The 19,749-nt window shown below is 44.6% G+C and overlaps 1 protein-coding gene across 6 annotated transcripts in view; it reads left to right on the top strand.

The window, feature by feature from the left end:
- The window catches only part of LOC147903097 (uncharacterized), an 80,499-nt gene that overhangs the window by 44,874 nt on the left and 15,876 nt on the right, over positions 1 to 19,749 (top strand). For 2 of the 6 annotated variants that reach the window (XM_087373399.1, XM_087373397.1), the window contains 4 exons: positions 8,736 to 8,850; positions 9,402 to 9,501; positions 10,411 to 10,482; positions 10,645 to 10,764. In XM_087373399.1, coding sequence (XP_087229525.1) covers positions 8,736 to 8,850; positions 9,402 to 9,501; positions 10,411 to 10,482; positions 10,645 to 10,764 — 407 coding nt within the window. Of the gene's footprint in view, positions 1 to 8,735; positions 8,851 to 9,383; positions 9,502 to 10,410; positions 10,483 to 10,644; positions 10,765 to 19,749 lie in introns of all 6 variants that reach the window. The other 4 variants (XM_087373398.1, XM_087373396.1, XM_087373401.1 and 1 more) reach the window with 3 other exon arrangements.

Below are 19,749 nucleotides of genomic sequence, written 5' to 3'. Positions count from 1 at the left end.
TTTCTCCTATCTTCCTCACTCTTTTCGGGTAACTCTAGAGAGAGTTTCCAAAATCTGGCTGTAAAATCTACATTACTCTCATTATTGAACTGCCTAAACCTCTCCCAACGAAAGGTTAGGTTCTCTTCATGCCTCGGTGGCATGAAAGTGGCTTTCAGTTGCTCCACGAACTTAGCCCATTCATGAATAGGCTCTTTTCCTATTTGTGACAAAGACTACCACATTAGAGCATCCTTTTGTAGATGCAATGTGGCAAGAGCAAGCTTCTCTTGCTCGGTCTTGTCTTGATGGGCAAAGTATAGCTCAAAATGGCGAATCCAATTGAGTATTTTGTCAGCCTCCCTTGCCCCATCATATTTGGGGAACTCAATTCTCTCTCGCGGTTGGAATTTGGACCTCTTAGAAGGGGTACTCAACTCTTCATCCCCAAAGTTTGAAGTCCTCTTAGTCCCTAATCTTGTCATAATGGACTGCTCAATCATATTACTAAGCTGGAAAATTAGCTTATCAACAGGAGTCTCCTCTCTTCCTCTTGCACTTAGATTATAATCCATCTGTGCTGGGTTTTGAGTTGAAGGCGTAAACTCATCACCTTGTTCTTGGCTAGTCGCATATCTTCTTTCATTACGAAAGGAGAATTCCCTATCAAGAGGTTCTTGAAGGAGAGACTGCTGTAAATCTATTTGTGGGTTATCATACTCAAGATGTGTGTAACTCATCCTCTTCAGGAAGGGTGAAGGTGTTCTTTCTCTCTCTCCTTGGGGTAATGGAGGAAAAGGAATAAGTTCATTGTTATATCTCGCTTCCCTTTCCATTGTTTCCTTTTAGTAATACAAGAGAGAAAATGACTTGCTGTAATTTCAAAAAAGGGGTTTATTTTATAGCAAAAGTCAAGTGTTGTAGAGTTGGTGGTACTTATCCGACTCCCACTTCATTTGTGTTGAGAAGACACTTAAAATGACCTCTTCTTCCTTCTCTTTTAAGCTTTTCTTCTTGTATTTCTGCTGTAAACTGGTACGCTCCATTTGGGCTACTTGTTTTGAGCGTATTGGAGCTCTAGATACCATTATAGGGGGTACTTGATGGATGGATCACCCCCTTAAAATCTTGTTCCGATCCGACTTTCCGTTGGGGAGAACAGGGGAATTCCTTTTCCTCACGGTTTAAGGATTTTAAGGGTACATTCACGTAGGGTTTGTCGAGAAGGAGGTGTTCGCCTCAAGGATTCGGGGTTGGTCAGGGAAGAGATGTTTGCGTGCGTGTTGACGGGACTCCGTCGTCAAATTTCGTCGTCTCGTGCTCCCTGTTCGCGCCTTCTCCTGCGACTTCCGTGCCTTCTCCCGTCGTCCTTCGCGCTTGTCACAGTCCGTGCCTTTCCCACACTAGTGCTTCCACCACAATTCTGCACGTCGCTCTCTCATCCTCTTCTCATTGCCGCTCTGATACCAAATGTGAAAAACCAGACTTTTTGAGAATGCGAATGTGTGCAATGCATGCAGAATTTGAATGCCAATTGGCCCTCCAATGGGACTCGTGAGAGTACTTGTTTCTATATTGACCTACATGCAAGGTGGGAGAGAGATGGCAGATGAATGCAATGTGGTAGAGAGAATGCTACATGAGATTCACATTGAAAGGGTGATACCCTTTCATTAATGTCCCTTGAGATCACTCAAGTTCCATCTTCCCATTTACACCTACCCTTATCCTATGACCCATGCACCTATCATTCAATGTACTCTAATGCACCCTTTCCCTTTCCTATTGCCCCTAGGACCTAGACACGTGTGTGCACATCTTTATTACTAATCATTAGCCAATGTTACATAGTTTTGGCGGTACTATTTACACCACTTGATTGATCATAAATACAAACATATAACCGACCATCAAATTGGCGCCTAACAATAATAAGATTCTAATGACTATTAATTAACTAAATAATCATTTCTCTTGTCATGACACTGGCTCCTTTGGCAGATGGAGTAGATTACCCATGGAGGTAGATGCGAGGCTTGGCGCCTTAGCACATTTGCGAGGGGCAAGGCAGCGGATGAGAGAGATTGACCTAGCCATCCCTAAGTCCTGGTGGGAGGGACTTCGCGTATGGATGAAGTGTAGATGGTTGGGCTAGTTTTCTTAGACTTGTGTCCCCTTGAGGATGATGATGCAGCGAGGCAGCACGCAGCCCGGTTTTTTCCGTGTAGGACGTGGAGGCCTACTCTAGGCACTTGCTAAGAGAGACTCAGAGATGGACGAGAGTCTAGATGGGATTCATTGGCAGATGATCAGAGTGGTGGGACGTTTGGGGAAGGAGTGGCACATTGACCCTCCTAGTATCTCAGAACAAGATGCCCCCAGATGGCGCCTTTGGCTTTGGGAGGGAGGTCCAGTGGGATCTGGGAGAGTGGTTCTGGCCCTCCAAGGGCGGCCTTGTCAAGTAGGTGGACGAGGTGCCCTTTTTGTCCTACACCACACGGATTGGCAGGAGGGTTCAGATGGACTTTTAGATGTGGACCCCTTGGAGGGAGAGGCATTGGGTGGCCCAGAGAGTGCCCCGGGATGTCCGTTCCAGGTTTTGGACGCGGTTATGGTCCAGTTTGCAGCCGAGGAAGATCTCCTACTTCTTCTCGCTGGCCACCCACGAAGGCTTGCCCATCGTCACGTGGTTGGAACAGATGTGGGTGGAGGGGCAGTGTCATTGTTGTTTTGTTGGTTTTTTGGAGGCGATTTCTCACTGCCTCTGGAGCTATTGTAGCACAGCAAGGATTTGGATGGGAGCCCTTAGGATTATGACCCGTATGCAGAGCCTTCAGAGGGACTACACTTTGGGGATGGTGGTCTGGTTGACCGAGGGAGGATACACGTTCCAGATTGATGAGATCTCCCCAGCTTACGGGATGCAGGGTTAGAGCATTCAGAGGATAGAGCTCCATGAGGCGGTTCCTCCTCATAGCCTCGCTTCTCCTCCTCCGTCGGAGGTCAGCGTATGGGAGGTAGTAGCCAGTAGTACTGCGTGGAACATTTGGGTTGCTCACTGCAGTCTGGTGATGGGTGAGCACCCGGTTTCACCCTCGGCTACCTTGGTCGCCATCTGGCAGGATATCATCTACACCCTCCGCTCCACCTTGGAGCGTGGGACCCCAGGCTCTAGGGCGACTGTCGCGAGGCGTGCTCAATTCTACAAGGCTTGGCCTGGAGTTTTTTACATTTTCACTCGGCGAGGGATTCGCTGGTTGTATAGTCCCCCCACCTGGTTGTTAGCCCCAGTACCAGAAATCCCCTAGGTAGTGAGCTGGGTTTCTCTGGAACAGGCCGGTTTTTCTTTCAGCCTTTTCCGGGTTTTTTCCATACTCAGCACCTTCGGGGCTGCTGTTTTGTATGAAGTCTTTCAAACATTAATAGAAGGTTCTTGTCTTTGAAAAACAAAAAAGAGTCCATGTGAGACCCTTCAAGATCTATGGGACTGGCAATCACTATTAACAAATAGTGATCCCCTGCATCCAGTGACAGAAAATATTACAAACTTGTTATGTAGTGAGTACTTGTTGGCTAGCTTGTGTGCTAGTCCTAGTACCTTGTTGCGGTGTTCCAAAACCTTCTTTAAAGTAGCTTCCTAGCTTTTTAGCTAACTGCTCCAGCAGATTTTCAAATTATGTCTGCTGTCCCCATAATCTTCTCTGATGTGTGTGTAGGCTCTATACCTTAGGAGTACATGCTGCTCAATTTCCACCTCCCCTGTGGGGCGGATTTTGCAGGTCCTTTCTTCCTAGGGGATTCCGTGTCTTGCCCACTTGCCCCTCTCCACCTCTAGATCATGTGAACTGGTCCTGATTTTGCAGAGATGACTTTTGAACATTGATATGTCTTCCCCGAGGTACTTCTGCATGCCATAGCTGTCCATTGGGTTAATTTCCTGTTTGTAGTAACTGCATTTTTGTCCCCAGGCTTTGCCATAATTTCTATAGCATTTTCTGCATCACTATCTCCCTAATTTGACATGCATCTTTTGGGATATCAGCTGCTGTTATACCCCATGATTCCAACCATTTCATCCCCTCTGTGCCATCCCGTACCTTGGGTAGCTTCCATTGCCTTGTGTGTTATCCTACTGACGTCCATCTTCTCAACTTTGTTGAGGTAGGCCATAAATTGACATAATGCCTCCCCTTCTAGAGGTATCATACCTATTTCAGCCAGTAGGTTGGGATATCCTTATATATAACTAATGTTTTCAAGTATAAAATCCTTCGGGGAAAAGAAGGGGGGGGAGGCTAGCCCTTATTTTTGGGCCCTAGTGTGGCACGTGCTCTCTTCTTTCTCTTCATCCTTCATAATCTCCACAAGATAAGTCGTCGACGTTTTCAATCGCTTGAGTTTTCAACTTTCAGTTCTTGTCTTGGCACGCACTCTTTTGGACTTTCAGGGGGGCAGTTTTGTTGAGTTTTGCTGAAAGTTAGTGATTTTTAAGCTGAGTTATAAACGTAGACTCTTCAACCATCTAAAGTTTGAGGAGGACAAGCAGGGAGGAGCCTATTTTTCATGGGTGCACCCATCAGAGCATAATACATGGGAGAACTTCATCTTTGCGGTTAGTGGCAGAGATCTGTTGAGGGAGGCTGAGTACTCCAAACTCCTTGGCAGCCTCTGCTCCTCATTCGGTCAAAGGTGGTGTGATGACATTCTTGAGATGCGCAGGGGAGGAGCCACATATATCCTAGCCGAGAATGGGCAATCCACACAGGAGGAGCCACAAGTATCTCATCTTGGAGCCAGGACAACAGTATCAGATCATTCCTCGATAGTGTTTCACTTAGAGCAGGCTCGTCGTGGACTCCCAGAAGAGGGTGGGGATCTTCAATGCCTTGTTAATAGGAGGAGAGGGCTCAGCAGGCCATAGCAGAGATTTGGTAGCATCCTCCCCTCCGAGGAGGTTTGGGCCAACTAGGCAATAGCAACAATACAGAGTAGTAGTGAGGAGTTGCAGTCACAGGCACTACAGGGGCTACATTGCACACAGATAGGAATAGATGCGCACATGTGTGATTGCTGCAAACTGAGATGCTAACACTAGCTAGAAAGAAAGTGTACAACTGAAAATGCAGCAAGTGAATTGTGAATGCACAATGAGTCGCAAATGAATCTCACCAGTAGGCTGAGGAGGTGTGGAGGTGAGGAAGGAGAAGCTTCCTAGCAACTTCTCACCGAGAAGACAAAGCCAGCCGGCACACTGACACAGTGTAGAACGCACCAAACACATGCACTAGATGTAATACTTGCATCTGATTGGCTGCCCTAGAGTGAGTGAGATGGTGAGTGAATGTTTGTGTGACACTTGGTAGGGCCACATGAGATAGACATATAGAATGGTGCCATGTGGCAACAATTCCCTTCATCCATAATGGATGTATGTGAGGGACTTGCCACATCACGTGTCTTTTAAAAACTCTAACCCATGTCCATTACATAACGTCATGGATGTCCTAAGGTCTATCTACCACTCTTTTTACGTTTTCTTAATTATAACTGAAAAATTACCCCAAGGGTAAGTTAGTGAACTATCTCCATAGTTCATCACTTTTTCCAACACTCCTACTTGATGAACAATGGATTAGGCTTCACGTCCACCAAGTTGGAAAACTTCTCTTTAATTCTAGCAATAGGTTTCAAGGATTTTATTAAGGTTTTCACGTTTGTGTTAACCTGTTATGCAGGGATATCCACATGGTTTACCAGGCACGGTATCCAGATGGACAGGCTCCCCCCTTTTCAATACAGCATGGAGACACCCCCCGAGTCGATCGTGCGATATGAGATCAGCCGTATCACATACTGTTAGATCTCCTTCAGCTCCATACTTCTCGGACTTGGGGGGGCGGCCAAGAGTTCCCCACCAAGTCCCAGCTCTACCGCGACCACTTCCTGAATGTATCGAAGGAGGGATTCATTATCAGACCCCAATAGCTCGAGGATAGAGGAGTCTCGCATGCACTAAGGATTGCCATTTGAGAGATGAGCGTTTCATCTCATCCGTTGAGGATCGAGACGGGGAGAGCAGCAGGCATACCCAAGGAGAAGCGGATATGTATGCTTTGCACACTAGGAGTGACTGAGACAGAGGAGCATTTCCTATGTGCCTGCCTAGCCTATTATGAGATCAGGGGATGATACCATTGCCTCCCCCAGGAGGGGAGCGGCTTTGGTCCACTCATGATTGATCCACTCACTTCTAGGACCAGGTCTGCATTAGCCTATATCTACTTGAGATGCGCCGACACAAGGAGACCCTACTACGACAGATTAGAGAGCAGCAGGAGGCGATCAGACCACATGACAGAGAGGTTGATAGAGCACATGGACACATCACAGACTTCTATGCATTTGAGTCAGCCCCTGGACACAGCGGGATGGAGGTGGAGGAGACATCTGACATGCGGGCAGCCTGGATTACTGAGAGAGGACGCAGAGGCCACCTGCGTGACCAGAGCACACTCTATTGAGGTCCATCCTATCATAGCTTTCCTCAGGGGAGACCGCCCAAGGCGAGGGGTCACTCTAAACATAGCCCAGTGGGTTCAGAGATCGAGGAGACCACCTCCCCCTCTGCCACCACAGCTTCGCCACTCACAGACGAGCCACCACGGTGCCGGGCTTTGGCTTCTGAGCCTAAGTCTCAGCTCTCAGCATGCTACAGCTCTCAGATAGTTGCTAGTCTCTAGGTTATATCTGATTTTGCTCGAGCTATTGAGCTTTGTAGAGTTATTAGTTTATCAGTTTGTCAGTTTATTAGTTTATCAGTCTTAGCACTCAGCAAGGGCCTTAGTGCGCCCTTTGCTCCAGCCCATTGAGGCTTGTATGAGATCGTCCTTTTTGGTGTACTTTGTACCTTGTCTTATAGGCCCGCGAGGCCTTCCGCGGATGTTAATACACCTTTCTTTCTTTCTTTCTCTAACCCTAAGTTGGGGTGAACCCCGAGCCCAACCCTCGGGGTTAGCTTCAGCTAGGGGTTGCAAACAGACACCATGGCCCAAATGGAGCAACTAGGCTTCTCAAACTCTGCTGCAGCCTCGACCCCTGCCACCAAAATCCTCTACTCTATAGTTGCTGCCTCGGCATGTTCTCCCTATGTAAAGACATACCTAAGAGGGGCCTTAATCGTCCCATTTTTGGCTTCCCAAGAACAACTTTTCTATCTAGAGCAAGAAATTGAAGAACAAAGGTTACAAATGGCACCCGTGGTAGCCCGACTAGGACCTTGAAGTGCGAAGGAAGCAAGTTGTAACCGCTGAGGTGATGCAGACCTGCAAGGCCTCTCCTCCTACCCCCAATAGATCTATACCGTCAAGGATCTTGTTCACACAGAGATGCAAATAATCAAGAAGGAAGTGATTGTATAGGTAGAGAAAGAGGTAAACAGGCTGAGATTAAGGAGCACGAAGTGAGGTGTAGCAATACACAAAAGATGAGAATAGGAGGCCTCCTTGAATGCTGGTTTAATGAGGAGGCTATGTACAATGAGACTCTAGCACAAATCAAGGTAGGCACCCCTAGCATTGAATGGCAAGAGGAAGACGAAGATGGAATAGAGTCCATAACCAAATATTCACCACTCTAGAGAGCATGCCATAATCACACTCAGCACACGGGATATACTAATCAAGCTTCTTTGCCAATCCTACAAGCTGAAAGGGACCAAGGTATGGATGCCCGAAGAACTCACATGAGCTCAGCTGAGCCAAAAGGCAACGGAATTAGCCAAGGTCAAGGCTGCTAGAAAACGGGTAGCATATCATGAGGGCGTAGTTTAAATTAAAATCAGAAGACCCTCAGTGTTAAACTGATGTATGGATGTTTATTGTCTTATTTTTCAGACTACAATGTAGGTACTTTATAATAACTCAGAGCCGCTTTATGTAGTTCTTGGAAGCTGAATTGTGTCCTCCTTGAATGGATGTATTAGCTGGGTTTTTTGCTGTCCCATAGAGTTGTTGGTCTCTTGCGGACATTAATAGACTCTCTCTCTTTCTCCTTCCTCCATAAACCTTCCATTTCCACTTCCAATAAGGGGGTCAAACCCTAGTTTTTGGGTCTGTGGTCAAAATCATGCACATGTGTGGCTCACTAAATTCTTGGGTTTTTGTGTGACGTCATGGCAATCGAGCATGGTTGATGTTGTGGGCTTTGCAATCTAGGCCCATTCGAGTTGTTGTTAGACTTGTTAATCATTATCACATAAAGGGACAGATTTTGAGAATGTATCCTTTTATTATGATGCTAGCTTGGGGAACTTATCCCAAAACTTCTGAGAATTTTGTGTCAGGGGGTGACATGTTCCGTCACCTAGTGTGCAAGCATTCACAGTGATATAAATGATTAGGTCTGGTAGAACTGTATGGTGCAAATCTCTGCAAGGGTATAATGCATAGGAGTATAGGCATAGAGTATTCTAGTGTTAATTGTCTTAAGTGACATATGCGATCGGGGATTTATCCCACTTAGCACATGTCATAGGTTTAGGGTTTGGCAAGCCCAAGGCCCTCTCTGTTTTTTTACTCAATAGCTTTGGTGGAGGAACTTATCATCCTGTCTCTGGCTCTTGTTTTGGATTTGGATCTCCCTTCCCTCCCCTTCGTTCCCTCCCTTCTCTTTCTCATTTTCTTCCCTCCCTTCTTTTTCCCTCACTTTTTAATTCTCTTATGTTGAAGTACATGCTGATGAGAGTCATTTACTTCCAGGGTGGTTTGTTCTTGAAGGATTATTAGGCTCTAGCAAAGGAGCTGCAATGGTACCCATTATGAGACGGGAAGAACAAGATGAGACCCTTCTTCAAAGTGAGGCACACTGCCCCTGGTATGTGTCTATATGATAAATTTATGTAGCTCACTGTTTCTACATAAAGCCTCCCTCAAATCTAAAAGTTGTAGCACCTTTAAAAAACTAAGGTGTGCTTTTGACAAAGATTTCAAAATTTTGAACATAAAATTGTATTACATCTCGACAATGAATGTGAGAGCAGCAGCTACTGCCAAATCCTGAATTATAACATAAGGGCAGGGGGAATCCCTATCCTCATCACATGCGATCATAAAAGCAGCATTGGTTGTTCCTGATCCTGAATAATATCCAAAAAGAGCCAATGTCGAGGTGCATAATGCCAAGTCATTGCATACTGTTCCTTAGTAGTTTACAGATAGATTCCCTTGCTGTATATCTTTGAAAACATTGAAACCATTATTATCTTTCTCCATTCTTTGCTGGGTTTAGGAGAGAAATTAATCGTGCTTATGTTTTGAAAACAATCTGAGATTTCCTTTCAGGGCCTTAGTTGTGTTTGAAAGGCTCATATTGAGCCTGCAGGTCTGACAGCTTTTTGAAATACAAAGTGGCAATGGAATTTGTAGCCTTTCAAAGACCTGGAGAGATGCCTGGAATTCTTTGCTGAGTCTGACGTTGCAACCTGATGGAACTCTGCAAAAACAACAATGGCTGGCTAATCTTGAGGTTTTCTTTGGCTTGCCTTCAATGAGCCCTTTAAATAAACACTTTGCACTTTTTCTGTGATCTCTTTTGCAGAATTGTGTTCTTTAGGTTTGTGTGAATGAAATCAATATAATTTGAAAACAGAAGAGTAAAACTATATGTAGAGATGGAGAAAGAGGTTTGCAAGGGATTCAAACACATAATCAAGGATGAAAGCTCCGATAGGCAATATATAATAATACACCAATGATAAAGAGGTTTGCAAGGGATGCAAACACATAATCAAGGATGAAAGCTCCGATAGGCAATATATAATAGTACACCAATGATTATGAGGTTGTATCTCAAGCGTGCTCCTCTCTCGTTCACTTCCATTGACACCATGGAAATATCCTTTCTGTAAATCTCCAGGGTTCAATTCCTCCTCACAATGGTAGCTCGTCCCTAGTCCCAATCTATCTCCTTTCCAGCCACTCAGACTTGTCTCCCATTGACCTTGCACACATAGGATTGGTTGATGGTTTCCCTCTTCCTTGCTTCACACATAGAATACCCATCCAACCATTGGGTAGCTAAGAACTGTCACATGAGTCAATGCATTGCTCTGTCATTCTTCCATGGCCACTTCTACTGGGAGTGCAAGATCCTCTTAACTCGACACAAGGGCCTTGTGTGATCAGCCCATAATTAATCTTTATGTGCCTCTTTCACTCCTTGGTCAAGGTGCAAAGTCATGACACTAAAAAGCACGGTTGATGTACACAGAAAAGATTGTGTGCACCAACTTTACTTTTTGTTGCCCTTGAGTACAAAATGTTTCATTGAAAATGTTTGGTTTTCACAACTCCTGATTGTAACATTTTTGCGCAATCATACAAGAATTATAATATATTTGATAAGTGCAAAGAAGTTGGCATGTTTTCTGAGCAGAAATTAAAGAAAGGTCTGTCAAACTATATGGGTCTGGAGATTAATTCAAGCAGAGGGTTTCCATGGCTTTTGGTAAGTGATCACCTAACCTCAAGCTATAGTGTCACTCTATATGTAAAAGCCATAGATACTGCTCTATTTTTTCAACTTAGAGTTTCCATGTTAGTGTAGCGAAATAAGTGCATCATACATATGCCATCTTGTTTAAATAGACCTAAACATCTCACCTTGTAGGCTGCAGACATAGCTCAATGTGGCAGGTTACATGGTGATGATTTCCCAGAAGGAGTGTCAAATGAACAGCTGAATGAAATGCAGGACTGGTTAGCTGAAATCTTTGCCAAAACATTTGAAGTAAGTTATCAGTATTTAAATGCATATGTTCAGAAGGGTGTGTGATAGGTTTAGACGTGATTTGAATTTTGATTTGTGAAGGAAGCAGTGGATGCCGCTTGGATCTGCATGCTTTTTAGTTATGGGAAAAACTATTACATTTCTTGCCACTTAGATAATTCATCCTTCATTAACTGAGGAAACAATACATGCTTTTTTTTTTTTTTTTTTTTTGGGTGAAACCAGTGACTATAAAATTAACATAAAATCAATGTCATGACATTAGACTCCAAAAGAGAGCCTAATGGAAGCACTCAAAAACAGTGAGAAAACACTTCAAGGCTAGTAGCATCCAAATCCCTCACAGCATAACTATCATATAAAGATTGCTTGAGGGACATTCTGAAAAAAGCATATGCCTGAGGAAACTGTTGTCCCATCCTAAAATGCCATCTCTGTGTCCAAATAGTCCATAGTACCCAAAAGTGAGCCCGGTGAAAGAAAAGGAGGAATGGAGACATCTGAGATGAGAAGCATCCAAACATCCAGAAGAGTTTCCCCAATCTGAGAGAGGGAAACCAAAGCCGCAGCAAATGAGAAACATGAGTGATCAATATCCGAAAGTGTGGGCAAGATCATAACAAATGGGGAACTGTCTCAGGATGATGAGAGTAACGGGGGCAGGAAGAGGAAGCAATACGACATGCTTCCAATTTCACCTTAATGGAAAAAGCTCCCACTATACATCTCCAAAAGAAAAGCCTCTGTTTCAATGGCAATTTAGCTTTCCAAATTTTCTTGAGTTTTGATTGCCACCAAGATAAAGGCCTATCCAAATTCCAAAGAGTGTTGGCATGCTTTTCAATCCATGGCGGGGGAAGAAGAAATCTATACACCATCGAGGATGTCAAATTATGCATTGAAAGTGAACGGGTAGCAGGAGACAAGGAAGCCAGATTCCAGTCCAGTAATCTGTCCCGTACAAACAACGGAGGAACAGGAACAAAAGGCTACAACATAGATGTAAGTAGCCTCCAAATGGGCCTATGATGCAGACCCAAGGGGAATGTCCTGCAAGCTTGTGGAAATGAGAGCACATAACCATGTTGATCCACCACATCTCCAACAAATCTTATGCCCAATTTCATAAGATTATATGCTTTAATAGGTGCCTGTAAAGCAAGTGGCGAATCAAATACCTTGCTCCAATGGATACTTTCCAAACGAAGAGAATTACCATGATGGGAGGAAGCACCTGACCATTTAGCGTAAGAGAGAATTCTCTTCCAATCATGAATGGATCTAGATGCCACATGTCAATATCATAGGGCCTTCCTAATGCAACTTTTCACCCCTCACTTGGGATACTTTAATTTCGATTGCCCCTAGGCACATTTCTTGCATTAGGCCTTAAGCCTTAGATCCACCTAGTTTGGTGCTATCAGCCCTCACCCAGGACCTTGACATGAATTCCCTCCCGATTATTTACATGAAGCGCAAACAAATATATTACAAACATAGATCCTTTAAGGGAAATGTCGACTGATTCTTCCGAGATCATGCTACCTCGGCTAGAGCGTAACATTCCTTCCCTCCTCAGGCATCAGCGTCCTCGATGATAAAGTCTGGAAACACTCTCTGCAAATGGTATACGGATTCCCAGGTAGCTTCTGATAGAGGTTGACCATGCCATGCAACCAACACCGTGGGTATCTTCCGATTTCGTATTTGCATTGTTCCTCGGTCTAGGATTCTTGTTGGTTTGCGCCTTGAATTTTCCTCTATCTCCTGAAACAAAACCACACCTTCGATTAGTGAGTCACCTGTATGTAAAAATTTCTTTAAGCACGAAACATGAAACACTGGGTGCACCTTACACCCCTATGGCAATTCTAATTTATAGGCTACCTTGCCTATTCTCTTTAGAATTAACCACGGCCCACAGTATCGAGGTGATAACTTAGTACACTCTCCTGAAGTTAACGACTTCGAGTGTGAAGGAACTCTAAAAAAAACTTTTTCCCCTTCCTTGAATACTCTTATAGACCGGTTTTCATCCGCATACACCTTGGCTCTATCTAGGGAGATGGGGCTTGTTGGAGTTAGTGAGAGAAGAGAATGGGTTTTTACGTATGTTTTTGGATTCTGATTTCTCTGTCAGCTCTCACGCTTCAGCAAGGTTGGCTGGGAGGATACTCGTGGTGCTGCTCGTGTGATATGTAGTATAGGAAAAAGAGAAAGTCTATGACACGTTACTTGCCAGGAAGGCATCGATCTTGGCATATCATGCACGTGGGGCTTGTTTCAGCCCATATAAAGCTTTATTCAGCTTGCAAACTTGCCCGAAAGTTCAAATCTAGGAGGTTGTTTGACATAAACCTCTTCCTGCAAGTCCCCATTAAGGAAAGCTGTTTTTATGTCCAACTGATGGACATTCCAAACAAAATTTGCAGCCATGGCAATAACTGACCTTATGGTGGTCATCCGGGCTGTAGGATCAAAAGTCTCCTTATAATCTATGCCTTTTTTCTATGCATAGCCTTTGGCAATCAGCCGTGCCTTGTACCTATCAATGGACCCATCTGGCTTCCTTTTCACTTTGGAAACCCATTTGGTACCAATGGCATGTTTCCCTGGTAGCATATCCACAACATCCCAAGTCTGATTTTTCTCAATGGACTGCAATTCATTGTGCATGGCATGCATCCAATGCACATTATCCTTGGCTTCTTCAAAAGAGTCAGGTTCTTTTTCATCAAGAAGAGTACTTGCATAAGCTGTCTCAATAGAAAGAGCCCCCCCTGCGTGCCTTACTGCACTATGAGTCTTGCCAGGCAAAGGTGCCTCAAGCCTACTCTCCCTGAGTGAAACGAACGTGTTTCTATCTCACTCCTAGTCCAACTCAATCACGGGTGATGGCATATCGTTTTTTCTCCCGGCCTTGCTCTCGTGGATCGCATTTCATCAGATACGTAATTTCTTTGTCTCATGCCTATCCACAAAACCCACAACTCCCTATATGGTTCCCCTTTTGCCACATGTCATCATTTTAGCCCTTTTTACTTGGTACACCATTTACCCCTCTCTTGGGGCACAATTAAACCATTTGCCCCTTGGCATTATTACATATTTAGGTGCACCTAGGCCTTAGCACTCAGAACCACCTAGTCAATGCCATTTCACCCTCACCTAGGACCTTGGCAGTTACTTCTCTTGACCATTTTATTTATGCACATTAAATATTACAGAAGTCGGTCATCTAAGAGAAAATGCCCACCGATCTTTCCGAGGTCATGCTATCTCAGCTAGAGCATAACATTCCTTCCCTCTTCAAGCATCAACGTCCTCGATGATGAAATCTGGGAACACTCTCCGTAACTGGTATACGGATTCCCAGGTAGCTTCCGATAGAGGTAGACCATGCCATGCAACCAACACCGTGGGAATCTTCCGATTGCGCACTTGCATTGTTCCTCGGTCTAGGATTCTTGTTGGTCTGCGTCTTGCATTATCCTCTATCTCCTGAAACAAAACAACACCTTCGATTAGTGAGTCACTAGCATGCAAAAATTTCTTTAAACGAGAAACATGAAACACTGGGTGCACCTTACACCCCTGTGGTAATTCTAATTTATAGGCTACCTTGCCTATTCTTTTTAGAATTAACCACGGCCCACAGGATCGAGGCGATAACTTAGCACACTCTCCTGAAGTCAACGACTTCGAGTGCGAAGGAACTGTGAGAAAAACTTTTTCTCTTTCCTTAAATACTCTTATAGACCGGTTTTCATCCGCATACACCTTGGCTCTATCCATAGCCTGGCGGATATTAGCTCTCGCAAGTGCTAGCATCTCCCGCATCGAACTACAAAGTTCGCGGCACTAGGCACTTTCTGAGGTACTCCAACTATAGTTGGATTTGCTGGTCTATAACCATAGTTCAGCTCAAATGGACTGAACCTGGTAGAGGAATGTTTTCTATCATTGTAGGCAAACTCTAACAATGGCAACCACTTGTCCCACGTATGTTGCCTCAATGACACATATGTCCTGAGCATATCTTCTAAAGTCTGGTTGACTCTCTCCGTCTGACCATCCATCTGAGGATGACCCCCACTACTCATCCCCAACTCAGTCCTTAGTGTCTCAAATACTGCTGTCCAAAAATGACCGGTAAATCTGACATCTCTGTCTGACACTATGGATCTAGGCAATCCATGCAGACGAAATATATGTCTAATAAACAAATCCGCCACTTGCGGGGCACTAACAGACTCTCTAGTCGGAATGAAGTGAGCCATCTTGGTTAGATGATCAACCACCACAAGGATAGAATCATACCCTCCTTGTGTCGTAGGCAGCCCTACAATAAAGTCCATGGAAATGCTCTCCCACTTACTTAGTGGTATTTCCAAGGGCTGTAAAAGTTTGGGTGGCTTCACCCGCTCGGCCTTACTTACCTGACACGAGAAACACCGTGTCACATATTCATGAATATGCTTTTTCATCTTTGGCCAAAAGAAATCTCGCTTCACGAGATCATAGGTCTTCTCGACCCCTGGATGTCCCGCACATGGGCTATCATGGCACTGTCGAATGACTCTCTGCCTGAGATCATTTTGACTAGGTACTACAACCTTGCCATTTCTTTCTAGCATACCATCCCTTATGGTATATCTTGCATAAGTCTGGCCTTTTTTGGATGCCAGGTCATCCTTTTCGTTTTCCCCGGGTTTTAACTGAGCCTTAGGCCACAAGCTCTAGACAAACTCGTCCACCTTTTGAGTTTCTCTGATCTCGGTCATTAGAGCACTCTCTAATACCGTGAAACTCAGGTTGTGCATAATGCGAGAACGCATCAACCACCTTATTATCTTTTCCTCTTCGGTACCGAATCGTCAAATTAAACTCCTGCATGAGCTCTACCCACCTAGCTTGGCGCCCCCTCAAGTCAGGCTGTTTACTAAAATGTTTCAGAGTATCATGATCCACATCCACATAAAACTCTGAACCATACAAATAATGCCTCCATGTTTTCAAAGCATGGATAACATCATACAACTCCAATTCATGAGTTGGCCAATTCCTTTGAGAGGGAGAAAGCTTCTTGCTTTCAAAGGCTACTGGCCTTCCCTCTTAAAGGAGAACTACTCCTACCGCAATGCCACTTGCATTGGTTTCCAGGAACAACGGTTTTTCTGGGGATCAACTATTTTTAACACCAGTCCTGTGACCACAGCTTGTTTTATGGTGTTAAAACTTTCTTGTTGATTCTGTCCCCAAATAAAAGGTACTTTATCTGAGGTCAGATCAGTCAATGGCGATACTATTTCAGAATATCCTTTGATATGCCTTCTATAAAACTGGACAAATCCCAAGAATGATCGCAACGCGGTCAAACTCTGAGGGATTGGCCAAGTCAGTATCGCAGCCACTTTCTTCGGATCCATTTCTACCCCCTGTGGAGTAATTATGAACCCTAAATATTCAAGCCTAACCATACACAGTATAGTTTTCTTTTTATTTACATAAAGACTGGCTTTCCTCAAAGTACTGAACACTATTCTCAAGTGTTCACGATGCTCAGTAATACTTTTACTGAACACTAGAATATCGTCAATAAAATGTACTACGAACTTTCCGATATACGGAGGTAGTAAATCGTTCACAAGCATGACGAATGTCGTTGGAGCATTGGTAAGTCCAAAGGGCATTACCAAAAACTCATAATGACCAAACCTGCTTCTGAAAGCGGTTTTATGCACATCCTCGGCTCTAATCCGGATCTGATGGTAGCCACACTTAAGATCTATCTTGCTGAAAATCACGGCTCCATGCAATGCATCTAGCAAATCATCAATCTGAGCCATCGTATACCCGTGCTTAACAGTGATATTATTCAATGCTCTGTAATCTATACAGAGGCGAAACGTATCATCCTTTTTCTTCTTTAATATCACTGGCGAAGCAAAAGGTGAGAAACTTGGTTGAATCTGCCCCAACTTGAGGTATTCTTCCAGTTGTCTACACACCTCCGCCTCTTCAGTAAAACTCATTCTATAGGGAGGTCTATTTACAGGTTCTGCCCTCGGGATCAGTTCAATCTTATGCTGAACTTTCCGCTCTGGAGGTAACCCATAAGGTAGTTCATCCCTAAAACATTCAGAGAACTTCTCTGATATCTCTTTAGCCAACTCGGCCATTTTTCCATCTTGGGTAGCCTCAGTGCTAGTCGATGCATCATCGATCGACTCTACCGATGCTATACACAGACACAAAAACTCTTTCGGAGTCCTCCGAATTTCCATGGCTGAAATCAGTGGTCCTCGAGGTAAATCCTTTTCACCTCGTAAAACATATTCTACCCCGTTCATCTTGAACTGGTAAATATGCTTTTTCCAATCAATGGCTGGATTTTTTCAAAAATGCCAAGCCATGCCTAGGGCTATATCTGCGTGAGCAAGTCTGGTCTGTTCAAAGTCCAGCTTCTCAACATAGTCCTGAATTCGAAGTTCCAACTGGGTAACCCTTTGGTCCCATACTTCAGTTGAACTTCCGTCCGCCATCCTGACCGTATAAGCATAGTCAGATGGACTAGTTTTCAACTTGAGCCTCTTAATAAGCTTTGAGTTGATTACATTGTGTGTTGACGCTGAGTCAAACAACACAATCACATCATGACTGGCTACTTGCCCTTTCATTTTAATCAACTCGGGCTCATCGAAAACCGTATATCCCGTTGCTGCGGGCTTTGAAAGGATGTTATCAGGTGCACCGCTTACTAACTTAGTAACAGACACACTTAACAACACAGGTACTAACCTTTGAGAAGGTCCCGCCAATTGCATCTGCATATGTTCCGCATTGGGACTCTCCTGCATTTCCGCGTCGCATTTTGATATTATCATATTGGCCGTGCGACGGTCTTTATTCAGTGGACAATCTTTCCACTGATGTCGCTGAAGGCAGCCGAAGCACAATCCTTCTTTTCTAGCTTTCTCTTTTTGTTCAGGGGCCAACGAGGACTTTGACCAAGCCCGGGCTGCCATTGGAGTTATTTTCCTTTTTACCCCAACGGTGGTACTTGTTTTTGCTGGTCCCTCAACCGGCTTGACCTGCTTGGTTTGGCCACTTGGCTGGGAGACACTTGTCTTTGAAGTCCATTTCCTCTGAAATCCCCCTTTTCTCGGGTACTCATACTGAGTACTTGCCTGCACAAATCCACTAGATCTGCCTCTGGCATCCTCATAGTTCAGGGCTACTGCAATAGATTCATCTAATGTAGTCACATATTTAGCCCGAACTTCCATTTTAATCTTGTCGTTCAGTCCATAGATATAGTCTTTCAACTGAACCGACATAGGGAGAGGGTCTGTTATCTTCATAACACATTCCCTGAACTTGTCAGTGTACTCTGCCACCGACAGACTCCTCTGACGAAGATTTCTATAAGCATCCCAAGCTCGGGACTCTTCATTAGGTGGAAGAAAGTGTTTCTTAAATTCAGCTTTAAACCCTTCCCAGGTGGTAGGGGCAACTTGATCTTTCTGTTGCTTTATCCACCATCTATCCGCTGCCTCAATAAACAGGTGAGTGGCCTCACGGATTTTCTTTAGATCAGATCTGATTTCACAAATGGCGAAGGCTTCTTCCCACTTGTGTAACCAAACCTCGATCACATCAGAACTACGCTCGGTCATCCGACCAGCGTACTTCTCCGGTCTATAGTTGGCAATATTGGGCACCTTGACCCTCGCACGCTCTGATGAGTGTATACTGGGCTCTGGCTCTGCTGGAGCTTTGCCCTTATCAATTTTAGATGGCCTAGCCGATTTTTTTTCCAAATTCCCCTTTTGTTATGCAGGAAAAATAAACGACAACCTCTGCTATACAGAACGAATCGACTGCAACTCAAAATTTGTATAAAAGAGAAAAAAGTGCTCCTTGGAAGCTCCACGCAGGTTGAGTATGTGCGTTTCGCTCTTGAGGCAAGCTGAAAAAAACTCGATGTAGATTATATCAATCTTTTTACGTGTGCCTCTCGCTTTCTTCAAAAGATTCCGTGCCTTATTTTTTCCATGTGCCCAAATCTGTCACGTCAAAAGCATATACTGCCAACTGCGCTTAGAATTAAGCTTGTAAATATATGGCCTGCAACTGCAGCTCTATTCTGGCCCTTCCAATTCGTCACTACGGCTATAATACGCAGGTTCCTTGTAGCCACATACTCTAAATTCTGCCGATGGACCAACTATGCACGATTTGAATTATTACGGCCTGTTTAAAACGGGAATATCCAAATTTTTTTTCTCTGCTGTTACGCAGGTTATCACCCCGCTCCACCTTCACTTGTCTCCACGCAGGCGCACGTCGTCAGTCCACCAGGGATCGTCCAGGCCTGCAACTCGTTTCCTTGCAGAATACCTGTCAGCCTGCCCCGCTATTTTCCCCCCTCTTCAATCGCAGGTCACAACGCCAATCTGCTCCGCTATCTGGTGAACGCTTGTGGAGGACTTCCCTCATAACAAATTCAGCCACCGCGGAGGTCATCGTCACGGGCAGCCACATTCCTTCTTCCATGCCTGCTATCCGTTCGTAGCTTTCGTCACAGCTTACGAACCCCTTCCCTTGGTCTCTTCCCTTGGGCTCTTATACCAATTGAAACGAACCTGTTTCTATCTCTCTCCTAGTCCAACTCAATCACGGGCGATGGCATATCGTTTTTCCTCCCAGCCTTGCTCTCGTGGATCGCATTTCATCAGATACGTAATTTCTTTGTCTCATGCCTATCCACAAAACCCACAACTCCCTAGATGGTTCCCCTTTTGCCACATGTCATCATTTTAGCCCTTTTTACTTGGTACATCATTTACCCCTCTCTTGGGGCACAATTAAACCATTTGCCCCTTGGCATTATTACATATTTAGGTGCACCTAGGCCTTAGCACTCATAACCACCTAGTCAATGCCATTTCACCCTCACCTAGGACCTTGGCAGTTACTTCT

Source organism: Dipteris shenzhenensis, chromosome 4 (genome assembly GCF_047967505.1).
Source record: "Dipteris shenzhenensis isolate YYH24624 ecotype China chromosome 4, Dip_SZ_1.0, whole genome shotgun sequence".
NCBI classification, from domain to species: domain Eukaryota; kingdom Viridiplantae; phylum Streptophyta; class Polypodiopsida; order Gleicheniales; family Dipteridaceae; genus Dipteris; species Dipteris shenzhenensis.
The sequence above is the reverse complement of the archived record's forward strand: the minus strand, read 5'-3'. Positions and strand labels throughout refer to the sequence as shown.